This window comes from Barbus barbus (genome assembly GCF_936440315.1).
Source record: "Barbus barbus genome assembly, chromosome: 20".
Classification (NCBI taxonomy): Eukaryota; Metazoa; Chordata; class Actinopteri; order Cypriniformes; family Cyprinidae; genus Barbus; species Barbus barbus.
Genome location: NC_136748.1, coordinates 28264295 through 28291998, shown reverse-complemented (window position 1 = coordinate 28291998; position 27704 = coordinate 28264295). Strand labels below are relative to the sequence as shown.

The following is a 27704-nucleotide window of genomic DNA, read 5'->3' as shown; positions in this document are numbered from 1 at the left end:
CTTGCAATTTTGAGTAAAAACAAACAAAAATCAATCTTAATTGCGAAATGGTATTTCAGTGGTCAAATGGTAAACTCTCAATGAAATATAAAATATACAGTTTTTTTTTATGTGCAAGATTCATAATTTATATAGGCTATGAAAACACTAAGCGTTTAAAAGTATTTTTGTGATTCTAAATCAGTTGTATAGAAATACAAATGATATTGATGTTGCATTTATTTTCTATAAAAACATACTCGTAAAGTTTAGAGAATTAAATAAGTTGCTGCTCTCACATGACAAAACTGCAGAAGTCTGTATTTATTTCCTCCCACAAACTTTCCTGAGAATAAACATCTTTGAAAACAATTACAAACAGACACTTGTGAAAATACATCTGCAAACATTCAATGTCGAAAGCTCTGCTTTCATTCTCATCCAGAAGCATAAATAAAGCACTTAAATTCATCCTCCAGCTTTCTCATTGGATGAAACCGTCTGTCTGACGCCCAATCAGGGATCAGATCTAGGGTGTGGTGGGCTTGGCCACATTGGCTCGCACTCGGGCCTGGTCCACAGCGTCCAGCAGGTTTTTGGAGTCCATGGCCAGTGTGTGAGCAGCCGTCAACATCTGTTTCTTACACTCGTCCTTCAGAGACGTGACGGCGTTCTGCTGAGCCAGACGCATCTTACTGATCAGCTCGGCCAGATCCTTATTCAGCAACTTCTGAGTTCCTTCAATCTGACAAACAAGAGAGCAGCCAGAACAACACTTTCTAATATATAGAAATATTATGGATTTTTCCATCACAGAATACAAACAAATTATGGTAATTAAAACTTTTTATTTCACAATTCTTTTATCTTGCAATTCTGAGGAGAAAAGAGTCCAAATAATGAGATGTTAACGAAAGATTAAAGTTTATATCTCACTGTTCTGACTTCTTTTCTTGTAATTCAGAGTTTATATATATAAAAAAGTCTTAATAGTGAGATATAAACTCAGAATTGAGATATACAAACAATTCTCAGAAAAAAAAGTCAATTATAAGATGCTAACTGGCAATTGCGAGAAAAAAGTCAAGCTGGTTTCCGCCACGGAATTAAAAAATAGAAAAAGGTATTTGCGACTTTTTATCTATTCTGACTTTTATTATTGTGAGTTTATATTTATAAGTCATGATTACAAGATGTTAAGATGTAAAAAAAAAAAAGTCAAGCTAGTTTCTGGCATGGAATACAAAAATTAAAAAGGTAAATTGTGAGAAAAACAGTCATATTTACACGACACTGTCAGTACTACTACTGGCGTAGCTCGCTAGTTTTATGACATTAACTGAAATAAGTGTAAAAAGTATTATGTTTACAAATAAAATATCAACATTTTAAAATATCAAAAATAACATCCAACACAAATCTACGAATATATTCAGGCGAGGTAACCAGTTTACTGCTAACTAGTAATTATTGCTAGGGATTTCTGGATATTGGTAGAGACATGTCCCTACTAAATTCTACACCCTTGATTGTCATCATTAATCTCACAATTTGAGAGAATCTTACAATTTAACAATCTAATCGAAATAAAAAGTAACAGTTACCCTTTATTTTTTGGAAATAAGCTTTGATAATTGATAGCTGAAGTTTATTAATTCACCATAGCTTTAGTTTGACGATGCTTTACCTCTATTCTGATGGACTCATGTAGAGTCGGGAGGATGTCGTCCACACTGCGGATCAGACTGCGCAACGTCATTCCTACCAACTGCCAAATAAGACAATCATGACCTTACTGAACACATAAACACCATACATTAAGCATTAAGAAATACAATGTTCAAAGTCGTCCTACCTTCACCACAGTGACGTACTCTGAGGCTGGCAGCGTGTTGACATCGTTCTTCAGCTGCACCACGACCTTCACCATCTCCATCACGTTATGATAGACCATGTCATCCGTGCGGTCCAGTTCTGCTGTCGGCGCTGGCTGTGATGGACAGAACAAGTCAGTGTTAATACATGCAGCAAATCAGTGCAATCCATGCATGGATTTCATTAGAACAAATAATGAGAATCTTTCTTGCATCGTGATTTAAAGTATTAAGATAATTTTCTTAGTTTTTGTTAATATTTAGAATTAGCTTTTATTTCTATACTTTGTTTTCATTTGAATTTTAGTTAACATTTAAGTCAGTTTGTTGTGTTTAAAAATATAAGCTATAATTGAAAGCTACAATAGTACATTAATGTTACTAATATACTAATACTGATTAAGGCATTTTCTTAAACTGAACGTGCATGGTCTGAAATCAGATTTCAGAGCTTTAGCAGTATTTATTTTTATATTTCAATTTTCATTTTAAATTGAGTTAATGATTTAGTCATTTTGTGTATTCATTATTAAATATTTAGTAATTTAGTTTTGGTAATTTTATACTTCAATTTAAACTCATTTCAGTTAGTTACCAAAACAACATTTCTCATTTTCTTTTTTTTATATTACTAGAAAAATATTAGTTTTTCATCTAATATTTATATTTTATTTTATTTCATCTGTGTTTTAATCAACACATTTTTAATATTTAAGTTTTAGTTTTAAGTAATGTTTTTTTCCAATTGTTTTTGGTGCATTCTCCTTTTTTTAAGATGTAAATGTATAAATAATCTCAACTATTTAAAGATAATCTCAATTTTTAGGAGTATTATTAGCATTTTAATGGCATTAATGATAAAAGACATGGAATAAAAGCAGTTTTTTATAATAATTTTTTTTAATAGTTTATAGCTGCTGTGTTTTTTTTATTTTTATTTCATAGGGTCTTATTTCATTATTTATTTTATTTCAGTTTTATTTTATTTTATGTTTTAAAACATAAACGTTTTTTAGTATTTCACTTTTATTTTATTTCAGTTAATGTTTATATTCCAAGTAAAAAATAAATAAAAATTTAACTATGATAACCCTGAACCTAGTTTAACTTCTTTAAAAAAACAAAGAAAAACTCAGCAGTCTCTCAATTTTATTTATTCCCCAAAGCCATTTTTACTCTCATCTGGTGCTGCTGACCAAAGCTACTATTAGCCACTACATACAGCAGCTCAGAGACAGGAGATCGGTTTCATTTCAGCTTCACCGAGGCTGAAGTCTGAAGACTGGTGGTGAGAGAATCTCAGAAAAAACCTCCCTCATCCACGTTCTACGGAGCCATTATCAAGGTGAGCTGACAAGGCCCAAAGCTCATCAGGTTTTAGTCACAGAGCTCCCAGTAAAACCCCGCTTTGATTGCTACCATCTGCTCGTCTGGAAACTTCCAAAGGACGGCTGACACCTTTACTGAGCAGCTTCAAAAAGAGATCAGAAGTCTCTGCTGGCCTTCAGCCCATCCCTAACCGCATTAAAACCACAATTACCTGAGCGGACACCCGCAGGGGCTTCTCTGGAGGAGTCTGGGAAGGAGCTGAGAGAAACGCAGCAAAACACAAAGTCAAAAGACAGCTGAAGATGGTATATGGATGTGATCATTAAGATATGGCTACTGACTAAAATAAGAAAGAGTAAAGGAATAATTCAGGAATAGGTGATTTCAATAGGTATGCCAGTAAAAAAAGAGGTTTTATACAGGTTTCTATACCTGTATAAATATACAGTAGGAATATAAAATGAACTGACCTTGGCTTGTCTCATTTTCTGACATCTAAAATAAAAAAGAGAAAAGGATGTTAATGCCGTATAATTAATTAATGCATAACAGTGGAAGACAAACGTCATGATGGGACAAGAGTATAAAAATGAGACTTGTATTTAATTAGAATATATTTCATATATAGAAGTATTTTACCACTTTAGCCTTTGTGTCGTCATTGGCAAATGGATCCTTAAAGACAAACAGAGCAACATAAAGATGAGCATAAAGTCAACATTAAATGATGAAACCCATTTCGCTTTTATAATGTGACATATTTCCAGACGAACAAGATAAAATATAAGACAGAAATCCATAGGAAAAATCAGCCAAAAAGGATTGTCATTTCACTGGAGGAGCAAGTCATTACTTTTTATCCAAGATTAGAAAGGCTAATATTGTCTTCTTCTGAATAATACGCACTGACTAATTATGTATAATCATAATATAATCAGCAGCCTGTAAATAATATCAATTTGGACTTTATGTTAACTTTAATCTATTCTTATATAACAGTCTTTTCAACCTCCAGTCTGCTGAGCAAATTCATTTTAATTGTTACTCTAAACTTCAACTCAACTCATTGTAATAATCCCAGCGAGGATTGCACATTGCCACAGTTTTAACGAGAGACGCTACTGATGACTAACCAGAAGCTTCTCTTCTTTCTCCAGCCACTTGTTGTCCTCCAGCATTTCCTTTTTCTGCCTCCTTAAAGTTTCCTGCACGCGCTGCCTCTCCATTTCCCACAGCCGCTGGGCGTCTTCCTTACTGGTGGGCTCCAGCAAACCTCGTTCCTTCACAAACACACACATACACACACGCTGACACGTACTGCGGATGAGGTAAGCAATCATACGAGGAAATAACATCTCCTCATGAAGCATTTGTTTATGCTTGTCATCATTAAGTCCATAAATATACTAATAGTACTAAAAGTAAAATATGTGCATTTACAACTGACAATCTTTAAAAAGGAAAATGGGCCAAAAAGTAGTGAGTGTACAGCTTGTATAACAGTGTAAATTTGCTGTCCCCTCAAAATAACTAAACCGCTGGCCACAAAAGTTAGTACACCCCTAGTGTGGAGGTGTGTTTGGGGTCGTTATCATGTTGGAATACTGCCCTGCGGCCCAGTCTCTGCTTCAGTATGTCACAGTACATGTTGGCATTCATGGTTCCCTCAATGAACTGTAGATCCCCAGTGCCGGCAGCACTCATGCAGCCCCAGACCATGACACTCCCACCACCATGCTTGACTGTAGGCAAGACACACTTGTCTTTGTACTTCTCACCTGGTTGCCGCCACACACGCTTGACACCATCTGAACTAAATAAGTTTATCTTCGTCTCATCAGACCACAGGACATGGTTCCAGTCATCCATGTCCTCAGTCTGCTTGTCTTCAGCAAACTGTTTGCAGGCTTTCTTGTGCATCATCTTTAGAAGAGACATTTTCACTTCTAGGGGTCTACTAACTTTTAAAAAAAGTAAAAGTTAGGGGTCTACTAACTTTTGTGGCCAGCGGTTTAGACATTAATGGCTGTGTGTTGAGTTATTTTGAGGGGACAGCAAATTTACACTGTTATACAAGCTGTACACTCACTACTTTACATTGGAGCAAAAATATAATAAAATATTTACAAAAATGTGAGGGGTGTACTCACTTCTGTGAGATACTGTATATGACATAGTTAATGTTCTGTATTTCTATTTTGAGCTGCGCGTGCTGAAGCTGACCAGTAGAATGAAGCATTTGATAGCAGGTTTATAATCAGTGGGACTTAACTTATCATTTATCTCATAGAAAATACGCTTTGTTATTTATACAATCTGCACAAAATGCCCCAAATACATAAACTCCATTTTTGGACGCGTTCTTCATGCAACAACGTGCTGAAACACGGCAACTAAACTCTAAAAATTCACAGCGTATTATTACGATTAGTGTTCTCATTATGTTTTATGCGATATTCCAATTTTGCGCATAAGTTAAATTTGCAATTTTGGATGGAAACCCGGCTAATGAAACACTTTACAGCAGCATAACTCAACCTAATGCATCTTATACGAGATAAAGAATACACAAAAAATTCAGTCTTTCACTCTATGTTAGTTTGAGTCGAGTTAATGTTTTACATCGAGTTAAAGTTTTACATAAAGTTTTACATTTACATGATGCTCCTCTATCAGCCACGGATTATGGAAAGTGAAACTTTATAGGGGTGGTTGGATTTATTTACGCAGGTTAAAATATTTATTTAAAGCTTCTTTCTTTTCAGATTCTTATTTACAGCATTATCATAATAAAAAGTAAAGTAAAGTAAAGTCGTGACGTATTGTCAAGTATGGTGACCCATACTCGAAATTGGTGCTCTGCGTTTAACCCATCCAAGTGCACACACACACAGCAGTGAGTAGTGAACAAATCCACACACACACACACACACACACACACACACCGTGAACACACACCCGGAGCAGTGGGCAGCCATGCTGCAGCGCCCGGGGAGCAATTGGGGGTTCGGTGCCTTGCTCAAGGGCACCTCAGTCGTGGTATTGAGGGTGGAGAGAGCGCTGGACATTCCCTCCCCCCACCTACAATTCCTGCCGGCCGGGGGCTCGAACTCGCAACCTTTCGATTACGAGTCCGACTCTCTAACCATTAGGCCACGACTTCCCCCAGGATAATAGGGTGTATATTAACTTATTGGAAGAAAACCGGTAGTCCTATGTGAAATCAGACATTTGAGCACCCCCATATAGCCAAAATGGCATGATCATAACACCCCACAAATATTCAACTGTGAGATTGGGAGTATTTAACTTAACTAAAACTAAAATGATTAAAAATATAAACACTAGTTCAAACACTAGTTCATGGCGCTAGCAACATCAAGGCCATGGGTTCGATTCCCAGGGAATTTAACTGATATACCTTGAATGCAATTGGATAAAAAACCTTTGCCAAATACATAAATATAAATGCAAATGTAGTGAATCAGAATGTCCCTCATTTCCTTTACTGATTGCTGATCAATTGCTCCTGTCTGTCGTGCTGCTGAGAGGTTTGCGATTGTAGCTCCGTGTAGCTTCGCTTTTCTGCTGAATCTCTATCTTACTTTCACTCTCTGTTGTTTAAAGTGATAATATATAACTTAATTCCCACCATATTTCTGGTATTATCTATCAAACTGATTTGATTGTTCGCTTTTTAAAACCGCGAATGCAGCGCGTTAGCATTCGTTAGCCAGTTAGCTTGTCACTCGCGGTTCCATTCGCATTTCTATTCGCGCCTATTATTGTTTTGACACTTTTGTCTCGCTCCGTTTTTCACGAGTTCATCAAACAACAGTGGTAAGCAAATCATTCTTCAATCACGGTGAGTAATGGCTTCTTCTCCTGCTATTGTTGTTTGCACTTCATGTCACATGTATAGTTTATCTCTCTCTGTCGACGAGGGATTCACATGTGATAAATGCAGGGAAATAGTTAAGCTGACAGAGAAGATTTCAGAATTAGAGACACACATCCAAACTTTAGTTGAGGACAGTAAGAATGTGAGGGCTGTAGATACTGCTTTGGATGCAACTAGCTCAGGGAGTTCTGTACATTGTTTAGTTCCGGTTGAGCCCGTGCAGCAGGGCAGCTGGGTGACTGTGAGGCGGCCTAGTCGTGGGTCAAAACACCGCTCTTCCGTTCCGATCAAAACATCAAACAGGTTCTCCCCACTCAGTGACACACCCACTGAGAAACCTGATGAAAGTGCTCTAGTTATTGACGATTCTATTGTACAGAACTTGAAAATAGAGACACCGGCCACCATAGTCCAATGTTTACCAGGAGCCAGAGCGCCTGACATCTTGGCAAATTTAAAAGTGCTGACTAATGCTAAATGTAAATTCAGTAAGATTGTTATTCACGTCAGTGCTCATGATGTTCGACTTCGTCAGTCGGAGATCACTAAAAATAATGTTAAAGAGGTGTGTGAACTTGCAAGTACGATGTCAGACACTGTAATATGCTCTGGTCCGCTCCCTGCTTACCGGGGTGATGAGATTCATAGCATACTGTCATCACTCAATGGCTGGATGTCTAAGTGGTGCCCGCAGAATAACATAGACAATTGGAAGTATTTTTGGGGCAGACCTGACCTGTTGAAAAGAGATGGTCTTCATCCCTCTTGGGGTGGTGCCGCTCTTCTCTCTAGAAATATGGCACATAGTCTTAGAGTTCGTACTTGACTAACTGGGGCCCAGGTAAGTAAGCAGACAGACTGGCTAAACCGACCGTCTGCTAGCCGCCTCACATCACAGAAGTCAGTTAATTCTTAGTACATAGAGACTCTTTCACCTAGATATCACTCTATAGAGACTGTGTCTGTTCCCCGAACTAGAAAATACAGAAAACATCCCAACGTAAGTAAGGGTTAAGTAAGAGTAACAATTTAATTGATGTTCAACAAATAAAAAACACATGAATTACAGATAAACAAATGATAAAGCTTGGCTTATTGAATATCAGATCCCTTTCTACAAAAGCACTTTTTGTAAATGATATGCTTTGTTTGACAGAAACCTGGCTAAAACCAGATGAATACATTACTTTAAACGAGTCTACCCCCAAGATTACAGTTACAAACATGAACCTCGTCCAAAAGGTAAAGGGGGAGGTGTTGCCACAATTTATAGCAATATTTTCAGTATTTCTCAGAGGTCGGGTTTCAAGTATAATTCGTTCGGAGTAATGGTGCTTCATATAACGTTATCCAAAGAAACAAGTGCTAATGATAAATCCCCTGCGATGTTTGTACTGGCTACTGTATACAGGCTACCAGGGCACCATACAGACTTTATTAAAGAATTTGCTGATTTTCTGTCTGAGGTAGTGCTGGCTGCAGATAAAGTCCTAATTGATGGTGATTTTAATATCCATGTTGATAATGAAAAAGATTCGTTGAGATCAGCATTTATAGACATTCTAAACTCCATTGGTGTTAAACAACACGTTTCAGGACCTACTCATTGTCAAAATCATACTCTAGATTTAATACTGTCATATGGAATTGATGTCAGTGTCGTTGAAATATTGCAGCAGAGCTCTCAGATCATTATCTAGTTTTGTGTATATTCCATATAGCTAAAGCTGTAAAGCCAACTTCTTATTACAAATATGGTAGAACCATCACTTCTACCACAAAAGACTACTTTATAAATAATCTTCCTGACTTATCTCAATTCCTCAGCATATCCAACAGCGCAGAAAAACTTGATGATGTAACAGAAACTATTGACTTTCACTCTTCTAGCACTTTAGATACGGTTGCTCCTTTACGCTTAAGGAAGATTAAGGAAAAGAGTCCAACACAGTGGTATAAGGAGCACACTCGGGCCCTAAAGAGAGCAGCCTGGAAAATGGAGCGCAGCTGGAGAAAAACAAAATTAGAGGTATTTCGTATTGCTTGGCGGGAAAGTACCCTATCCTACAGAAAAGCATTAAAAACTGCTAGATCTGATTACTTTACGTCTCTTTTAGAAGAAAACAAACACAACCCCAAGTATTTATTTAATACAGTGGCTAAATTAACAAAAAATATAACATCAGCAGGTGCAGACATTACCCAGAAGCACAGTAGTAATGACTTTATGAACTACTTTACTACCATGATCAAAACTATTAGAGATAAAATTGTAACCATGCAGCTGTCAGCCACAGTATTGCATCAGATAGTGGACTATAGATCCCCTGAGGAACAATTCCACTCATTCCCTTCTATTGGAAATGAAGAATTGTATAAACTTGTTAAATCATCTAAACCAACAACCTGTATTTTAGACACTGTTCCATCTAAGCTCATAAAATAGGTGTTTCCAGAAGTAATAGATCCTCTTCTGAATATTATTAACTCATCATTGTCATTAGGATATGTCCCAAAAACCTTCAAACTGGCTGTTATTAAGCCTCTCATTAAAAAAACACCTCACAACTTGACCCCAAATAATTAATTAATTACAGACCAATCTCTAATCTCCCTTTTCTGTCAGAGATATTAGAAAAGGTAGTATCATCACAATTATGTTCCTTCTTAGAGAATAATGATATATGTGAGGATTTCCAGTCAGGTTTTAGACCATATCATAGTACTGAGACTAAAAACATGTTTCTAGCATTTGTAAAACTGCATTTTTCCATCTTAAAAATATAACTAAATTATGACCTATACTCTCAATGTCAAATGCAGAAACATTAATTCATGCATTCATGACCTCGAGGTTAGATTATTGTAATGCTTTATTGGGTGGTTGCTCTGCACGTTTAATAAACAAAATCCAGCTGGTTCAAAATGCAGCAGCTAGAGTTCTTACTAGAACCAGGAAGTATGCCCACATTAGCCCGGTTCTGTCAACATGTCATATAGAATATCAACATAGAATATCAAAATCAACTGCGGGCGGGAGATCGTTTTCCTATTTAGCGCCCAAACTCTGGAACAATCTACCTAACACTGTGCGGGAATCAGACACACTCTGTCAGTTTAAATCTAGATTAAAGACCCATCTCTTTAACCTGGCTTACACATAATACACTATCGCATTTCTATAATTCAAATCCATTAAAGGATTGTTAGGCTGCATTAATTAGGTCAACCAGAACCAGGAACACTTCCCAAAACACCTGATGTACTTGTTACATTGTTAGAAGAATGGCATCTACGCTAATATAAGTTTCTTTCTTATTCCGAGGTCACCGTAGCCACCCAGATCCAGACTGTATCCAGATCAGATGGTGTATCAGCACCTAGAGATGACCTCTACAGCCAGGACACCTAGATGAGCCCCAGAGACTGATCCCCAGTGAAGAAGACCATCGGGACAAGACCACAGGAACCAGATGAGTCCTTTGCACAATCTGATTCTGCTTTAGTCTAGATTTAAACTGCTGATTTTGTCTGGCCAGAGGAGAATGACACTATTTCGACAAACTATTTCCCCGTCTAAATACTGTAAAGCTGCTATAAAGCCACCCAGCTTTATATCAAGCCGATGTAAAGCTGCTTTGACACAATTTGCATTGTTAAAAGCACTATACAAATAATATTGACTTGACTTGACTCTCCCTGAATTGCAGCATGTAGCTAATCATGGTTCATCTGTGCGTCCTTTGTTGTGGTAACATTCATACTTTATAATTCATAATTTCCTTTCTCAGCCATGAATAGGTTGTAAAGGAAGTGGCTGATATTCATTCATTGTGAACAAGTCTTTTTTCATCTGTGCACAAGCTGTCGTTGGTGGTTTTGACAGACTGTGATGTAAACTAATGGCACTTTGCTACTTTAAAAAAAATAGGAGCCCTTTAATATGTACCCACCTGAACTTCTTGTTTCAACAAAAATACATCAACACAGGAAAGAAACCTCATTGGGTATTTTTGGACAGTGTTTAGTCTGTGTTTGTGCAATACATGTTTCATTGGCTATTTAAAGACTTAGTTCAAGGAGTAGTTCACCCAAAAATGATAATTTGCTGAAAATGTACTTACCCTCACCCATCCAAGATGTAGATGACTTTGTTTCTTCATCAGAATAGATCTGGAGAAATGTAGCATTCCATCACTTGCTCACCAACAGATCCTCTGCAGTGAATGGGTGCCGTCAGAATGAGAGTCCAAACAGCTGGTAAAAACATCACAATGATCCACACCACTCCAGTCCATCAATGAATGTCTTGTGAAGCCAAAAGCTGTGTTTGTAAGAAACAAATCCATCATTTAGATGTTTTTAACTTTAACGGTGCTTCCGGCTGAAATATGACTCCTCTATCCATAATATCGTCTTGTCTGAATCTGGAGAGAAATCTGCACAGATCAAGCACCGTTTACAAGCAAAAAATGTTCTAAACAGATATGTGGGAGGATTTTGATGTGAAAGGACATTTGTGGAAATTGACTTTTTACTGGAGGAAGTGTTATTATGGATTATTATGAATATTTTGGCCAAAAGCAACAGTTTAAAGATAAAACGCCTTAATGATGGATTTGTTTCTTACAAACATGTAGCTTTTCACTTCACAAGACATTAACTTGTGGATTATTGTGATGTTTTATCAGCTGTTTGGACTGCTGACGGCACCCATTCACTGCAGAGAATGGTTTTAGTGATGTAATGCTACATTTCTCCAAACCTGTTCAGTTGAAGAAACAAACTCATCTGCATCTCGGATGCATTGAGGGTGAGTAAATTGCATGCAAATTTTCATTTTTTGGTAAACTACTCCTTTAAACACGCAGGAGCGTGTTTGCAGTACTGTAGGCAGGTGGCGCTCTTACCATACTGCCACGGCGAGGGGATGGCGGCAGGGTCAGCGCACAGCCGGACACGGGCACAGGGCGCCAGTATGGTAGGCTGGCGAGGACTGGTGAACTAACACGTAGCGACTCGGGCAGCTGGAAAGTTGAGCGTGCAAGCAAGTACACACAGACAAGCACAACTAAACCACACGCTAAAACATATTCATACAACGACATGCATAACATGGTGGTTTTTGAGCGCAAATGCAGAAAAGCAGGCCGAAACCACAGCTGCTAGAAATGGTGTGACTTGACCTAGATAGACGTGACCAACATGAAGCTGCTATATAGTTTATAGTTACGGTCTACCAATTTTAAATGCATCACCCACTGCTAAAATACATTGCTCAGAGGTTTCTCTTTTATTGCTCAGGAGACATAATAGAAGTTTGATTTAAATATCAACTTGTTTAATCTAGGGAAAATTTGATGAGAAAAGTTAATATGAGTTCATCTACAACTACAGACTTAATAGGAGGAAAAAAATCACCTGGAGATGTAGACGTGGATTGAGAGTGCTGAAACCTGAAGGTTTTATTCTTGACGGCTTTTCATGAAAACAAGAATGAAGATGAACAGATAAGGAGTGAGTATGATAAACAGTACGAGAATAACAGAGTGAGAAAAACAGAGAGTGAAAAGACAGACACCTTTGGTGGAGCATCAGTAAACGGGGTTATACTTATGGAGCGAGTTCTGCCTCGCAGCTCCTCCACCTCCACTTCCTTCTCCATTTTATGAACATCACTATGGGAAGCAAATAGAAACACTTCATGTTACAGTATTGTTATATTTTATGTTTTTTTGTATTATTTACATTTATAGTTTTTAATATTTATTAGATTTTTTTATTTTTAAAATTTTTATACAATTGATTTGAATTTTGTATTATTATTTACTTTTCTTATTATTTATTTATAGATTGTACAGTTTTATTATATATTTAAAACAATTCTTATTTTTATGATTTACATATTTATTTTTAATTTTAAATATGAATCTTTCCCACAATGTCCACTTACAGTGTTAGTCAGTTTGCATTTATTATTATTATGCATGTTTATTTTATTTTTGAAATATTTTTGTATTATTTACATCTTTACCTTTATTATTGTTTATATTTATTTTAGTATTATTTTACATTTTAACATTTATTTATATTCATTTTTTATTTAGATTTTATTTTTCATATATTCACCTTTCCCTCAAAATCCACTTACATTGTTAGTCAGTTTGCAGTTATTTATTATTATTATTATTATTATTATTAACATTTATTTTTTATGTTTTTATTATATTTACATTTTTATTTTATTATTTTTACATTTATATTTTATGTTTAATATTTTTAATATTATTTATTTATATAATTTTTGTATAAAAAAAAAAAACATTGATTATCATTTTAAATTTACCAGTTTTAATGTTCATTTTCCCCTTAATGTCCAATTACAGTATTAGTCAAGATCATAATTTGGTTTTTAGTGATGAGTTTCTGATGAGTCAATAGGTACCGTTGTGAACTGTGGGTAATTTGCGTAAATACATAATAAGCTGTTTATTTTAATTTTTTTTTATTTTATTTTTTATTAGTAGGAGTGCAAAGCATACAACATATGGTGAACACAAAACACACACAAAAAAAAACAGCAATGACAATAACAGCGATGAAAGCAAACAGTCATGACAATCTGAATAATAGTAGTAGTATTTAAGTAATATTAACATGCATAAAAATAATAATAATAATAATAATGAAAATACTAAAGATGGTGATGATAACAATATTCTGTGATGACGGCAACAGTAATATCAATAGAGATAAAAGTAATAATAATAGTAACAATAATGTAATAATGGCATATACCCAACACATACCACACCTATTCTAACTTCTGTGTCATTTATTTATTTATTTATTTATTTATTTTTTATTCCTTCTCTCCTCCCATTCACGATGAGATAACTATATGTATATATGTCTAAGCTGAGGTGGTGCATTAAAAGAAGGGGTGTGGTGCATGAAAATCAGCATGCTGTGCATTAAAAGAGGTCTGATCTGGAGTGTTGTGGTTCCGAAATATTGTAAGGAGGTGAAAAATATTCTAGGGAGATGTATTCTGTGAGCAAATGTTTCCAATGTGCTATGTGAATAGTGTTTCGGGATTTCCAGTTCAAGAAGATAGTTTTCTTGGCGATGGCTACAAGGAGTGTCCTTTTGTTTGTTATTTCCTGATTGAGAGTTGATAAATCACCTAGTAGACAGAGTAATGGGATAATGGGATGCGGCAGCCCATAATGGCCCATATTTTTAATAAACGCTCTATTTTGGGTTAGGGTTAGTGCTCTGCTTTGAGCTCTGAAATGTATACTTATGACTCGTTACAGAGTTCAAACTGACAGCCCTTTACGTCTTTGACAACCAGGGCAGCGGTGACGTACCTCAGCTTGCACACGAGCTCTGCGAAGCTGGGTCTCTCGCCGGGGCTGTAGGCCCAGCAGCGGGTCATAAGGGAGTAGAGGGTCGGCGGGCACCGCTCAGGTTTGGGCAGACGGATGCCCTGCTCCAGCTGGTTTATCACATCCTTGTTCTCCAGCCAGAAGAACGGCTGCTGACCTCCACTTATGATCTCCCACACGCACACAGCTGAAAGGAGGAGCACAGGAAACCACCAAGAATCAGGAACCATAAACTGCTTCAGAAATTCATTGCAAAACTTCAAAACGCATGGCATTGTGAAAGATGTGGTTCTTCACAGGAACCGGCTTTGAATCAACAAGACTGACAACAGGAAATAGGAATTCACATCATGATGACGGCTTGAAAAATCCTCACGATTACGTTGATCTGTTGCCTAATGTGGTCAGAACAGTGATTGAGTTCTGAAAAGACTGGATTACACTTTGTAGAAGTGACATAACGCGCCATGCATTTTTAAACGCACTGATCTCACGTCACGCTTCAAAGTCACTAACCAAACATCCAGACATCACTCGCCGAGGTAAAGCGTCTGAAGTTGATGGACTCCGGCGCCATCCATTTGATAGGTAATCGACTCACGGAGGCTTCAGATAGAAAACAAACAGTGTCATTTGACAGCATTAGGCAGAAGAAAAGAGAGTGAAATATTAGAGTCAAACTGCATGATAAGTTTAAACAGACTAGTCAGCCTTCATCTTGCCTTTATAATACTCCTCCTCTTCTATGTATCGGGACAAGCCGAAGTCTCCCAGCTTCACACAGTCTGATTTAGCGACCAGCACGTTTCTCACAGCAATGTCCCTGATGTAAAAACATTGAACTGAATAACTTGATTATGCACCACTAAAATAGGTTCTGCACAACCACACGTATGAGATACAGATGATTATCAAGAAGGAGATGTGAAGACACCAACAAGCAAATGCAGTTAATGTATGTGTGAGTTGTAGGACGACAATTCATAATTTTGTGTCCTAAATTTAATATACAGCATGTGTGTATATTTTGGGGTCAATAAGATTATTTGATTATTAAATTGATAATTTTATTCAGCAAATGCACATTAATTTGATTCAAAATGACAGTAAAGACATTTATAATATGATAAAAGATTTCTTTTCAAATGAATGCTGTCCTATTGAACTTTCTCTCAAAGAAATCCTGAAAAAAAAAAAAAATATATATATATATATATATATATATATATAATTTACAGCATAAATTTTCTACAGAAACAAGATTCTCCACAGCTGAAGAAATACTAGACGTACAATGCAATATGAGTGGTTGTGTGGATGCCCCATATAAAGTGCACTGCAGTTAGCAGATGTTCTCTACCCATGACCTTGATTTTTTTACCTTCAGCTTCAGATAAACTTTTACCCATAAGAGTGTCTGACACACTTCCGAACCTGAGACAAAGTTAAAGTAAGTGAAAAGTTGAGAGGAAGAAATTTTCATAAGCAGCCTTTCTGTTTCTTCACACTTTTAAAGACATAACCAACCCAGACTAAATCCCTAAAATTTCAAACCAAACAGGTAATGATTATTCATAGTAATTGCATAAACTGTTGGTCAGAAGGTGTATTGATGTACCTGTGTACCATGTTAATGCCCTCTAGGTAAGCAAGAGCTTTACTGATCTGAAGACTGTACAGGATCAGCGTGACAGTGGTTAATTTGTGCTTGTTCTCCACCAGGTAATTTCCTAGCTAAAAACAGAGAAGCCAGGATGATAATAAAGCCTGATTAACAATATTGCATAATGCACTAATATGAGTTGGATTTATTGTGACATAGGCAAGAGTGATTGTCAAAGGCATAGTTCATCTAAAAATTATAATTAGCGAATAATGTACTCATCATCGGGCCATCCAAGATGTAGATGAGTTTGTTTCTTCATCAGATTTGGAGAAATGTAGCATTGCAGTGAATGGGTGCCGTCAGAATGAGAGTCCGAACAGCTGATAAAAACATCACAAGTAACCCACGCCACTCCAGTCTATCAGTTAACATCTTGTGAAGCCAAAAGCTGCATTTATGTAAGAAATAAACCCATCATTACTTAATTTAACTTTAAAGTGATACTTCAGTCTAAAATACTAGTCCTCTATCCATAATATTGCTTTCTTTAGTAAAAAAGTAATCTGGTCTGAAACAAGAGAGAAACGTGCATAGGTCAAGCGTCGTTTATACGCAAAAACAGATCAAAGCAAATATGTGGGTTAATTTTTATGTGAGAGGACAACAGGGGATGATGATATTATGGATTACAGACTAATATGTTTGTCGGAAGTGGCGGCTTGAAGTTAAAAACCTTAATGATGGTTCTGTTTCTTACAAACATGCAGAATTTTGCTTCACAAGATGTTAACTGATGTACTGGAGTGGTGTGGATTATTGTGATGTTTTTATCAGCTGTTTGGACTCTCCTTCTGACGGCACCCATTCACTGCAGAGGATCCATTGCTGAGCAAGTGATGAAATGCTACATTTCTCCAAACATGATGAAGAAACAAACTCATCTACATCTGGGATTGCCTGAGGGTGAAAAAAGCAAAACAGAAAACAACCTATTCTTAATTCTTCAGTAGTTTTGTCTGATTTTGCTTTCTACCAATTTTTTGGATATGAACAAAGACAAGCTTGAAATCATTCAAATGAAAGAATCTCACCTCTCCATACTGGTAAAGCTCCATGACAATCCACACAGGATCTTCCTCGATAATTCCTACAAGTCTCACAATGTGAGGATGGTCCAGTTTCTTCATGATCACTGCATTAAAACAATGATTTTGATAATTCTATTCAGGCATGTATTGGATTCTACAGGAGGAAGATGAATCATCTTACAAGCTTCACTCATGAACTTCTCCTTCACATCAGCTGAGCAGTCCTTGCATGTCTTCACAGCCACACTCACTCGCTCTCCTGTCTGGAAGAAGACACAAGATTCATGAGGTTCCTGTCCTGAAAGCTGAGCTTGAATATGTTTCTAGTGATTTCTACTAAATCCTTGTGATCCGTATTGATGAATATTTGGGCCTGTAGGTGTGTGACTGATGGACTAACCTTGCTTTTATAGATCCCATCATGCACCTCACCAAAGAAACCTTCACCTAGAATCCGACCGAGGGCAATGTCGTTTCGTGAGATGCTGAATTTACATGCTGGAAAACAAGTGTTTGAGACAAAAATGTCAAATAAATTGATAAACGACGATTAATATGTCTCTTAAAATATTATTTGGTTCTAGGGATGCCCTAGACTAAAGATTTGTCGGGTCAACTAGTAGTTGTTCATTTTATACATTAGTCGACTAATCGCACGTCTATTAATAAACCATTTAAATCATTATAATGAGCCTCTGATTGCCTACATAGCCTAATAAGCGCTCAAGCACACACATAAAACTTGCCACAGTGCATGACTAGAGCCCTGTATTTCAGCCCAACGGGCACCGACTTTTTTACGCCGCTAGGGCCGGGCTTCGGTCCAATTTTCACGTCATAGTTCAGATGCTGGCTGGGCCTCGGGCCTGTTTTAGGTTTTTCCTTAATTTTAGTGATAAAAACAATTGCCGTGCTGGTGGAAACAACACAAAACCATGCTATCGCAACTGTCAAGAGCAGCTCGACGGTGTTTAGTGTCCAACAGCAGCAGCAGCAGCGAGTGCCGTCAGTGCAGCTGAAGAGGTCTGCGTTCAAATGCACGCAATAGGATAAAGCTTGCAGCAAAGCCCCAGCAAATGTAATTACCATGAATGTGTCCTGGGGAAATAGTAAAGAGATATTTGAATTATTTACTAATAAACTAGTGTTTTCTGAGTCAGTGTCGCAAGGATGAAGTTGCCGACCCTGACTTGCCATCTCCTCGTTAGACGCGCCTTTAGAGAGAAGTGCATATTTACGGATTATGATTATATTGAAAGAGTTTTTGATTTGATTTATTCCATTTAGTAATTTAAAGCTTTCTATAGATATATTTATCGTGTCGCATGTATTTGCTTTTCATTTTTGTGAAGCGTTCCTGGCAGCGCATCATGTTTGTTATCTTTATTTTATAAAAGCACAACATTTTGTCGATATTGTGAGTGCACACAAATAAAAGTAGACCCTTTACAGTTCCGAATGACGTATTACTCGTACCTTTATGAGCAAATATTACGGCGTATTTTCAATCAATCAATTAATAATAATTTTATTCCGGTCCTCACAAACAAATTTTCACAAAATAAACAAATAAAATACATTGTTACCGAAAAAGAAGTAGGCAGAAGCCTTGCTTATTATGCCTACTCTTTATACATAATTAACTGAATGAGCGACACTTTTCTCAAAGTTAAATAACACAAAATAAACAATATAACAAAAACATTTCCTAAAATGTACAAACATAATTCAAAACAAACATAAAAATACACACTCTTTTAAACAATGCAACCATAATTCATTTATACTGAGTCATATAATTATTTTTCACCTTGTTTTTATATATTTTCTTAAATTGGCAAAGTGAATTACATACTTTTAGTTCCTTATCACATTTATTCCATTGGTTTACCCCGTTAACAGATAAGGACTTTTTGCATTAGTTCTTGCCCCTACTTTTTTGAACATATACAATCCTCTTAAATTATACTGACTTTCTCTTATTTTGAACAGCCTCTGAATACAATTTGGAAGTAAATTATTATAAACTTTGTACATTAACTGTAAAGTATATAGATCAACTAAATCGACAAATTTTAATGCATGTAAATTAATAAACAATTTATTTGTTGGTTCGTAATAATCAACCCTTTTAATAATCCTAATAGCTTTCTTTTGTAACCTATATATTGAATTTAGTCGACTATTAGGGGACAGCCCTATTTGTTTCTTACTTGGAAATGGTGTATATTCTGGTATCTCTGCATAAATATCTGAATCTGTGGGGAAAAAAAAACATAATGGAATAACATTATATTGATCAACCCATCTTATATAAAAAATTGTGTATATTATAGGCTGCATTTTTGCAATATATGTTTTGCTTTACATACTTTTGCTTTCACTGTCAGATCTGGTGTTCTCCATACTGTTTTGCAATATAAGATCAGACAGGGTTAATAAGACAGAACCATCTAAATTATTATAAATGTATATGTGTGTGTGTGTGTGTGTGGGGGTGTGTGTTTGTGTATATATGCATGCATATATATGTATGTATAAGTATATAAATATATGTATGTATGCATGTATATGTATATATGAGAATGCAGAAAAAGCAAAACATCAATGATCACCTGCTGGGTAAAGGCGGTAGAGAGATTCTAGCTTCTCTGTCTGGTAAACATAAGCAGTAGTTAGTTATTTGTATGGTGGCAATCGCAGCGCACACTATTTCTACATTATTAATGGTCAAGCACTGATTAGGCAAGTCAAAAACAGAGGAAGTACTTGAATTGGTTTCATTAGTGGATCATTTAAGATTTAAGATTTAAGATACATGATGATGTTGGTTTCATGGCCTAGTAATACAAAATAATAAAACCCACACACCTTTGGCCTGTACTATTAAAGTTGTCTCATTTCCATGCTCCAAACGACAGTAACCATCAATTAAATCAACCATGTTCTCTGCGATGGCCAGAGAGGCTATGCTGATGGACAAAGGCTGAAAATGACAACAGAAAGATCAAATCTTATAACATGCATCATTATAATGTTCATGAGAAAAAGTAAACTGATGGTATATAGTAATCAAGCATTAATTCAAGAAGACGTGTGGCTCCATTTACCTGTTTAGCTCCTTCTATATCTATATGTAGCAGTGTCTTTCCGTCATTCTGAGGCATACATTTAATACTTCGAATTTGCGCAAATGTGGCTAGACAGACCGGCTAATGAGGACATATATATAAAAAAACATGTTAATATACATGACATAACATGTGCATAACAGGGTTATTATATTTAAGTAAAACTAAATTGAATTACTAGTAAATTCCACAATTAATTACAAAGAAACTCATAAAGGCCCGGTTTCATAGACAGGGTTTAGCCTAAGCCAGGATTAGGCCAATTAAGACATTTTAGTCATTTTTATAAATGTGCCTTAGAAAAAAACATTACTGGTGTGCATTTTGAGACAAAACAAAGGCCCTGATATATTTTAAGATCAGCCAGTGTAAGTTTCTTTCAGTTGAAACAGCTCACTTTCATTTTAGTCTAGGACTAGGCTTAAGCCTTGTTTGTGAAACCAGGGGTAAATGTGAAATTTTAATGTGGAAAGATATTTTCTTGAAGAAAATGTATTTTCATGTAAACACTCCAATATTCTTAGTTTAGCTTAATGTACTAAAATAACCAACACAAAAACTGGAATAAAAATGAATAAACACTATATAGACATTAAAAACCCTGAAAATAAAAAAATATTAGCGTTTATAATAAATATTAATAACATCTATAATTAATATCCCAGTGATACTAAAATAACACCGACACATGATTTCTCACCACATCTATTGGCAGCTGCAAAAAGTTTCCATTGTGGTTAATTGACAAAATAGAAGTGGTTATTGAGTGCTGCGTTTTAGAAAATAGGTCGAGCGGTGGGATGGACGTATGTGAGGGGATCTTCTTACCACAGAGCTTTTGTCTGTACGCTGCCGAATACCTTTGGGCCCGATGACCAGATCCACAGAGATGCTCCATCCTTGCTACAGAAGAATATTACACTGAGCAACCATTGCAACTTTTACACAACAACTGCTGCCTGATGAACATCTGAAGTACACACTTAAACCACATTCATATCAATGTCACGCACTAGATAACAAAATAGCAAAGCAACATGCAATTTGAATCTCAAGTAAAACACTTTGTAAAAGACGATTTTATATGATGGAAAATAAACAAATATAGTACTGGAAATGAAGACGAAAAGTACTGAACTTGGACTTCGTTACTGGAAGAGTTTTTGCAGGATTTAATTGCTACTGACATTTGCTTCGAAACTGTTATCTAATGCAGTGACTTTCACACGTTTGTATACATGCCCACAGTGTCTAAAGATATTTCGTGCCACTGTATTTATCTGTCCACCCACAACTAGTTTTCACACTACTTCAGAGAGTAAAGGACACACATCAACCATCAGTGAAGGAATAGTTCACCCAAAATTAAGAAATTGCTGAAAATATGTGAATGTGGGCCATTAAAAACATCTGATAAAACATCACAATAATCCACAAGACCCCAGTCCGTCAATTAATGACAACCTGCATGTTTAAGAAACAAATCCATAATTAAGGCATTTTTACTTTAAATAATATCTTCTATCCAAAATATGTGTCCATAATCCATAACAACGCTTCCTGCAGTGGAAAACGTCCTTTCACTGTTGTCTCTCACATCAAAATCCACTCACATATAAACTGTTTTGTGCTTGATCTGTACAGATTTCTCTCCTGATTCAGACGAGATACCTTCTTTGCTGGAAAAAGCAATTATGGATTTGTTTCTTGCAAACATGCAGCTTTTCATTTAACTGATGGACTGGAGTGGTGTGGATTATTGTGATGTTTTAATCAGCTGTTTGGACTCTCATTCTGACGGCACCCATTCACTGCAGAGGAACCATTGGTGAGCAAGTGATCCTTAATTTCCTTCAAATCTGTTCCCATGAAGAAACCAACACATCTACTGTACATCTTTGATGGCCTGGAGGTGAGTAAATTTTCATGAACTTTTCATTTTTGGGTCAACTATTGCTTTAACATGGCTGTAACTTAAAAACATTATTATGGGATCTTACCACCAGCTCACAAGGAAAAACCTCTTCATCAAAACTGGAAAAGACTGATAATGTCTCAAAGAACTTGATGATGCACTGCTCTTCATTCAGCAACGCAAACTGCTGGAACGTTTGCTGGATCAGTTTCCGCATCTGCTTCGGCTGTTTCACACCAGACATATATAAACAATATCATTATAAAATCATCATTTACAAAAGCTGTTAGTGTGTACTGGATTGCTATGCTGCTTTATTCTCAAAGAGGTCATGAAAATGTTTTCACCTTCATACTGTAGATTAATTCTTGAGGAAAGAACAAATCCAGACCAACATCTTTCCTGAAAGGAGCAGAAATGCCATCAATGCATTGTGTATATTCTTGAGTTAATCTATCTAAAGCACCATACAAACTACTTACTCCAGCAGATCGAAGTTTGATTTTTTCTCCAGGCCGCTGGCATTCATGTCTTTATAAAACCTCCTGTTAGAATAGAAAAAATTAAAGGCATGTAATTTGAAAATATTTTTTTGAAGCATTCTGTGTATTGTTTGTAGACATATTATGCTGACTTTTATTGTTACTCGGTTTGAATGTACTTTTTTGTCATGCATTTTATGTGTACCACCTATTTTATATTCTAATTTATAAATTAGCATTCACATAATGCATGTTATAATCTGTACTGCAGTTATATCTGATCAAATGTACATTATTATTATTCATTATCTTGGGTTGAACAAATAATTTTTGCTTAGACAGAACAGCAGCTACGCTAATTATGTCTCTATTTGTTTCTCTGTTTCTGTCACTAGGAATCACAGAAGCTTCAGTCTGGATCCAACCCTTAAATGATCTGAGACGACCGAACACCTGAGAAAAGATAATGCCAACCCCTCAGAGGACCTCAGAGGATGCCAACGCTCAGACAACATACAGAATTAACAAATTTTGCCATAAGTTAAATATATTAAGGTTCTGAAATATATAAATATATTGTGGAAACTTAAATTCCTGTAGAGCTGCTTTGCAACGATTTTTATCGCAAAAAGCACTATACAGATAAACTTGAACTTGAACTTTTATCAGCTGTTTGGACTCTCATTCTGACGGCACCCATTCACTGCAGAGGATCCACTGGTGAGCAAGTGATATAATGCTGAATGCTGATGAAGAAACAAACTCATCTACATCTTGGATGGCCTTAAGTTAATTTTTTAGTACATTTTCATTTTTGGGTGAATTATGTTATTTTTACTTCATGTGAAGGACTTGGTGCTTACTGTAATGCTTTTTTTATTATAAAGCAATTTGAGCTGCATTTCTTGTAAGGTGCTATACAAACAAATGTTATTATTATTATCAGTTCATCTGTATAAATATACCTAATCTCCAGACAGCCCAACTGCAGCGCCATCCCGTCACTAACTCTGCTCGCGTTGTGCTGCATGTAGTCACTGCGAACCTGCATAACAACAGCAATAACACACCGTCATTCGCCTTGTAGATGTGCAAACCACCAGTAACACTTCAGCACTACATCAAACATCCACAACGCCTCAGTGCAAATGGTGTGACTCAAGTTTCCTTCACTTTTCTGTGTGCTGTTTCAGGATATAGAGTGGTAAATGTGAAGAAACACTCCCTATGTGACAGGTACTGACCTGCTGGTAGAAGTAGAGCATTGTAGTTTTGTCATCCTTTAACTTCTCCAGGAAATCAGGAGGAATGTAACGTATCCTCAAGTCATATCTGATCATGACGGCAGAACAAAAACAGGATTAGGAACATATACAAAATTGATTTCCAGCACTGTAAGAATCCCATGAACTGTAAGGCAAAATATTTTTTCTGGCCAAAATTTTTTTTGTAAATATAATTTTATTTTATTTTTTTATATAATAATTGTTTTAGTTACCAACATTCTTCAAAATATATTCATTTGATCTCAACAAAATAAAGAAACTCATACAGGTTTGGAAAAACTTGAATGTTTTTCCAGTAAATGATGACATAACTTAAATTTGGGGGTAAATTATCCTTTTAAATATCAATTTCAAATGGAAAATATATTTTATTTTTACCTTCAAATGCAAAGTATATTACAAAATGTACTTGAAGTGGCAAGAAAATGTATTACCAGTCTTAAAATTAATTTGGGATAAATGTAAAATGCATTTTTAAAATATATTTTGGATGATATACACTGACTTGAGATGCAGTTTCCTCAACCATATTAAGAAGCACAGCTGTTTTTAACACTGATAATAATTTCTTGAGCAGCATATCAGTATATTAGAATGATTTCTGAAGGATCATGTGACACTGAAGACTGGAGTAATGATGCTGAAAATTCAGCTTTGATTACAGGATTAAATTACATTTTAGAATATTTTCAAATAGAAAATGGTTCTTTTAAATTGCAATAATATTTAGCAATTTTTCTGTTTTTACTGTATTTTTGATTCAATAAACACAGCCTTAGTAAGCAGAAGAGACTTCTTTCAAAAACATAAAAAAAAGCTTTGAACGGTTGTATTAATATGTTTAGACTGAAAATATACTAAAAATGGCCAAAACGTAGTTTACATTTACATTTATGCATTTAGCAGACGCTTTTATCCAAAGCGACTTACATTGCATTCAAGTTACAGTTTTTACTTTTTTTTTCAGCTCTTGTAGTATGAACAATATGGGCATAATGATAATATATTACTGCAAATATAGTTTAAAATTAGCAATGTTTTTTTTTATATATTTTTGCCATGTGGGACACACACACACACACCTCCACTCCGCCTCGACGTGCTGCTGTTCATATTTCTTCTCCACCTCTGCTACGCTGAGGTTCGGGTGCAGCCAGTGAACCTCGTCTGATTTCAGGTGTTTGAGCAGCAGACCGTAGCATTCTGAGAACTTGATGTTGGGGCCGAGTCGCCCGCTGTCCAGGATGGACTGAATAATTCTCTGCATCATTCAGATCAAACATTTATACATTTGTGTGTTTAGAAATGATATGTTTAAGACCATATGTTTAGAGCTTTTTTGCATTACTTTAATTTTAATTATTGTCATGAAAGGAATGTCTTACTAATGAAAGAAAATAATTTTCTTCATTGCGACATTTTGATTTTATTTAACATTCATCATGAACTCAATGCAAAAAATCTTAATGCTCAAAGTGATCCTTCATTATAACAACAGGAAGTTATGCTGATGGGCATGATAACGTGCTTTATATTGCAGTTATGATTAATGTTTAATAATGCACGTTCATCTTCTCACCCTGATATTCCAGGAGCTTTCACATTTGACCAGTTTGAAGTTCTTGCCCAGGTTGGCGCTGTTGCTGATGAAGCAAACTTTGAGGATTTTCACCAGCCCCGTGCATTTATTCTCGACAGCACCGGCGGGTGCCTGTGGTGGACCGGGAGGAGGCGGTTTCCATGATAACGTACTGGTGTCACCTGACATCGCTACAAAGGCTGTCATGAGATGGATCTCCTCAACTGACTATTAGCTGTGTGGTGAGACGGAGGAGAAATAATGCATTCAAGTTCAGGCAGGAACGTTACACAGCCAAAGGAAATCAATGAGTGACTCAATAATAAACTATGAGAACATGAAAACTGAATGCTAGGGATGAATCCTTTCCTGATTTATGGTAATCAAAGTCAGAGAACAGAATCTGGAATTTTTTCATATTCAAAAATAGACGTTTGAATATGTATAAAACAAAGAAATGTTATGAAGTAAAAGTAAAAGTAATTTTAATGCTCAGCAGACTCTAACATAAAATAAAAAATATATATAATAATAATAATAATATGGGATTCATTATTATTATTCTTAGACTGCTTGGCATCAGAATTAAAGAATTATAACTAAAATTATATAAATCCTAGAACTATCTGACACGAAGCTTAACTGTTTTAAAAACAGTTTAAATGTAGTTTTGGTAAAGATGTTAAAGCAAAAACATGTATGAAAAAATATAATAATAATAATTAGAATTATATAAATCCTAGTACTGTCTGAAAGTAAGCTTGTCTTAAAAACAAATAAAATTTCTCAAGTAAATAAATTAGTAATAATAATAATAACAACATGCATTCTATTATTATTATTGTTATTATTATTTAGTTGATCTCTAAAAAATTCCAAGTATTATAAAAAATTATACAATTATATTAAATTTATAATTATAAAATTATATATAATATAATTATAATTTTTATATTTCATATAAAAAAAAATATCCAAGTATTTAAAAATTATTAAATTAAATTATAACTGTAGGGCATAACTGTCTTGAGAACCACTTAAATGTAGTTTTATTCAAAACATTCAGAGCTTTAATCAGTTCTAAAATAGCATTCGGTCACATTTCATACAGAAATTCTCCTATTACAGACAGCAGTAGTAAAAGCACATGACATTCATGACCAAACACACTATATTTCAACATGTCAGCACACGAGAGACTAATGCAACATCCTACCTGGATGTGCTCCATGACTGATTTGTGAACCAGTTTACTCCTGTGTTACCGTATGATCTCTGAGTAACAGGACAGCCAACATCAGGCTAAAATAATGACAAGATTCACAGAAATGTTGTCAAGCACAAGCAATGGCCTTTTTCAATATCTCAAAGAAAATAGGAAGTGAAATGTAGCTTGGTTTAGCTTCGCTAAGAGAATTCCACTAGAAAATGTTTGACTACTATACATTGACTATCAACTACTATAGGTCTCTTAAATGTATCAAAGCCATCTACCACAACTTTGGTTTCCTGTCACGTGGTATCAGGTTCAGCAATGTTACAGTATGTGTTGGAAATTGTGAAGGTGTTAATCTTTCACACATTGCCATGCTAAAAAATGTTTTGAAGAGGAAATAAGTGATGTTGAAGTTTATTAAACATTTAGTTTGAAACAAATGGCAAAATATTGTGACCATGTTTTTATGGCATCAGCTCAATATTCATGAATCTTGATGACAACAATAAACCCATCCATACAAATGCAAATCACCCGATCAGACAATGCCTCATATTTTTGACTCTTTCTGCCAACACCACCATTAAAATGAAGCCAAAAGGAAAATGGAAACATCTAATGATATTTGCAACACATCAGCATCTACCGAACTTCCTTTTTAATGCTACACTCTGACTTCAAGTTTGGAAATGGTCAGAATCTCTAATTGAAATAAGAACATGTAAATGTGTCACAGACCTGGGCATGAGCTGATATTCAGTGCAGATTTCTCTTGCTCTCACTCTCTCTCGTCTGGTGTTTGTTTAATTCATACGAATCCAAACTGACAGTGTGAGAGCTGAAGTCCTGACGTGTGTGTTTTGGACACACCCCACACATGTCACTGACTTCCTCAAACTTCACACCACTTCATCAGAGCTGCTGCTG

General features: G+C 35.7%; 1 protein-coding gene across 3 annotated transcripts; it reads right to left on the bottom strand.

Annotated features, from left to right (window-relative positions):
- Positions 1–275: 275 nt before the first annotated feature.
- ptk2ba (protein tyrosine kinase 2 beta, a) lies at positions 276–27704 on the bottom strand. Of its 3 annotated transcripts, XM_079442695.1 has the most exons (32): positions 27516–27704; positions 26778–26863; positions 25562–25796; positions 25065–25243; positions 23941–24028; positions 23662–23741; positions 22697–22759; positions 22562–22616; positions 22300–22440; positions 21128–21202; positions 20279–20380; positions 20040–20154; positions 19784–19823; positions 19541–19575; positions 19382–19426; positions 17569–17666; positions 17350–17431; positions 17172–17272; positions 16093–16208; positions 15197–15297; positions 14991–15080; positions 14457–14661; positions 12665–12761; positions 12505–12561; positions 11994–12110; positions 4316–4462; positions 3822–3857; positions 3653–3677; positions 3394–3440; positions 1835–1969; positions 1667–1747; positions 277–724 (listed from the first exon to the last, which is right to left on the bottom strand). In XM_079442695.1, exons 3-32 carry the CDS (start codon positions 25766–25768, stop codon positions 509–511), a joined length of 2976 nt encoding a protein of 991 aa, XP_079298821.1. In that variant the 5' UTR covers positions 25769–25796; positions 26778–26863; positions 27516–27704; the 3' UTR covers positions 277–508. The 3 variants fall into 3 exon arrangements, with proteins under 3 accessions (XP_079298822.1, XP_079298821.1, XP_079298823.1); XM_079442696.1 differs by lacking the exon at positions 11994–12110 and having other exon boundaries at positions 276–724; positions 27516–27662; XM_079442697.1 differs by lacking the exons at positions 4316–4462; positions 11994–12110 and having other exon boundaries at positions 285–724; positions 27516–27631.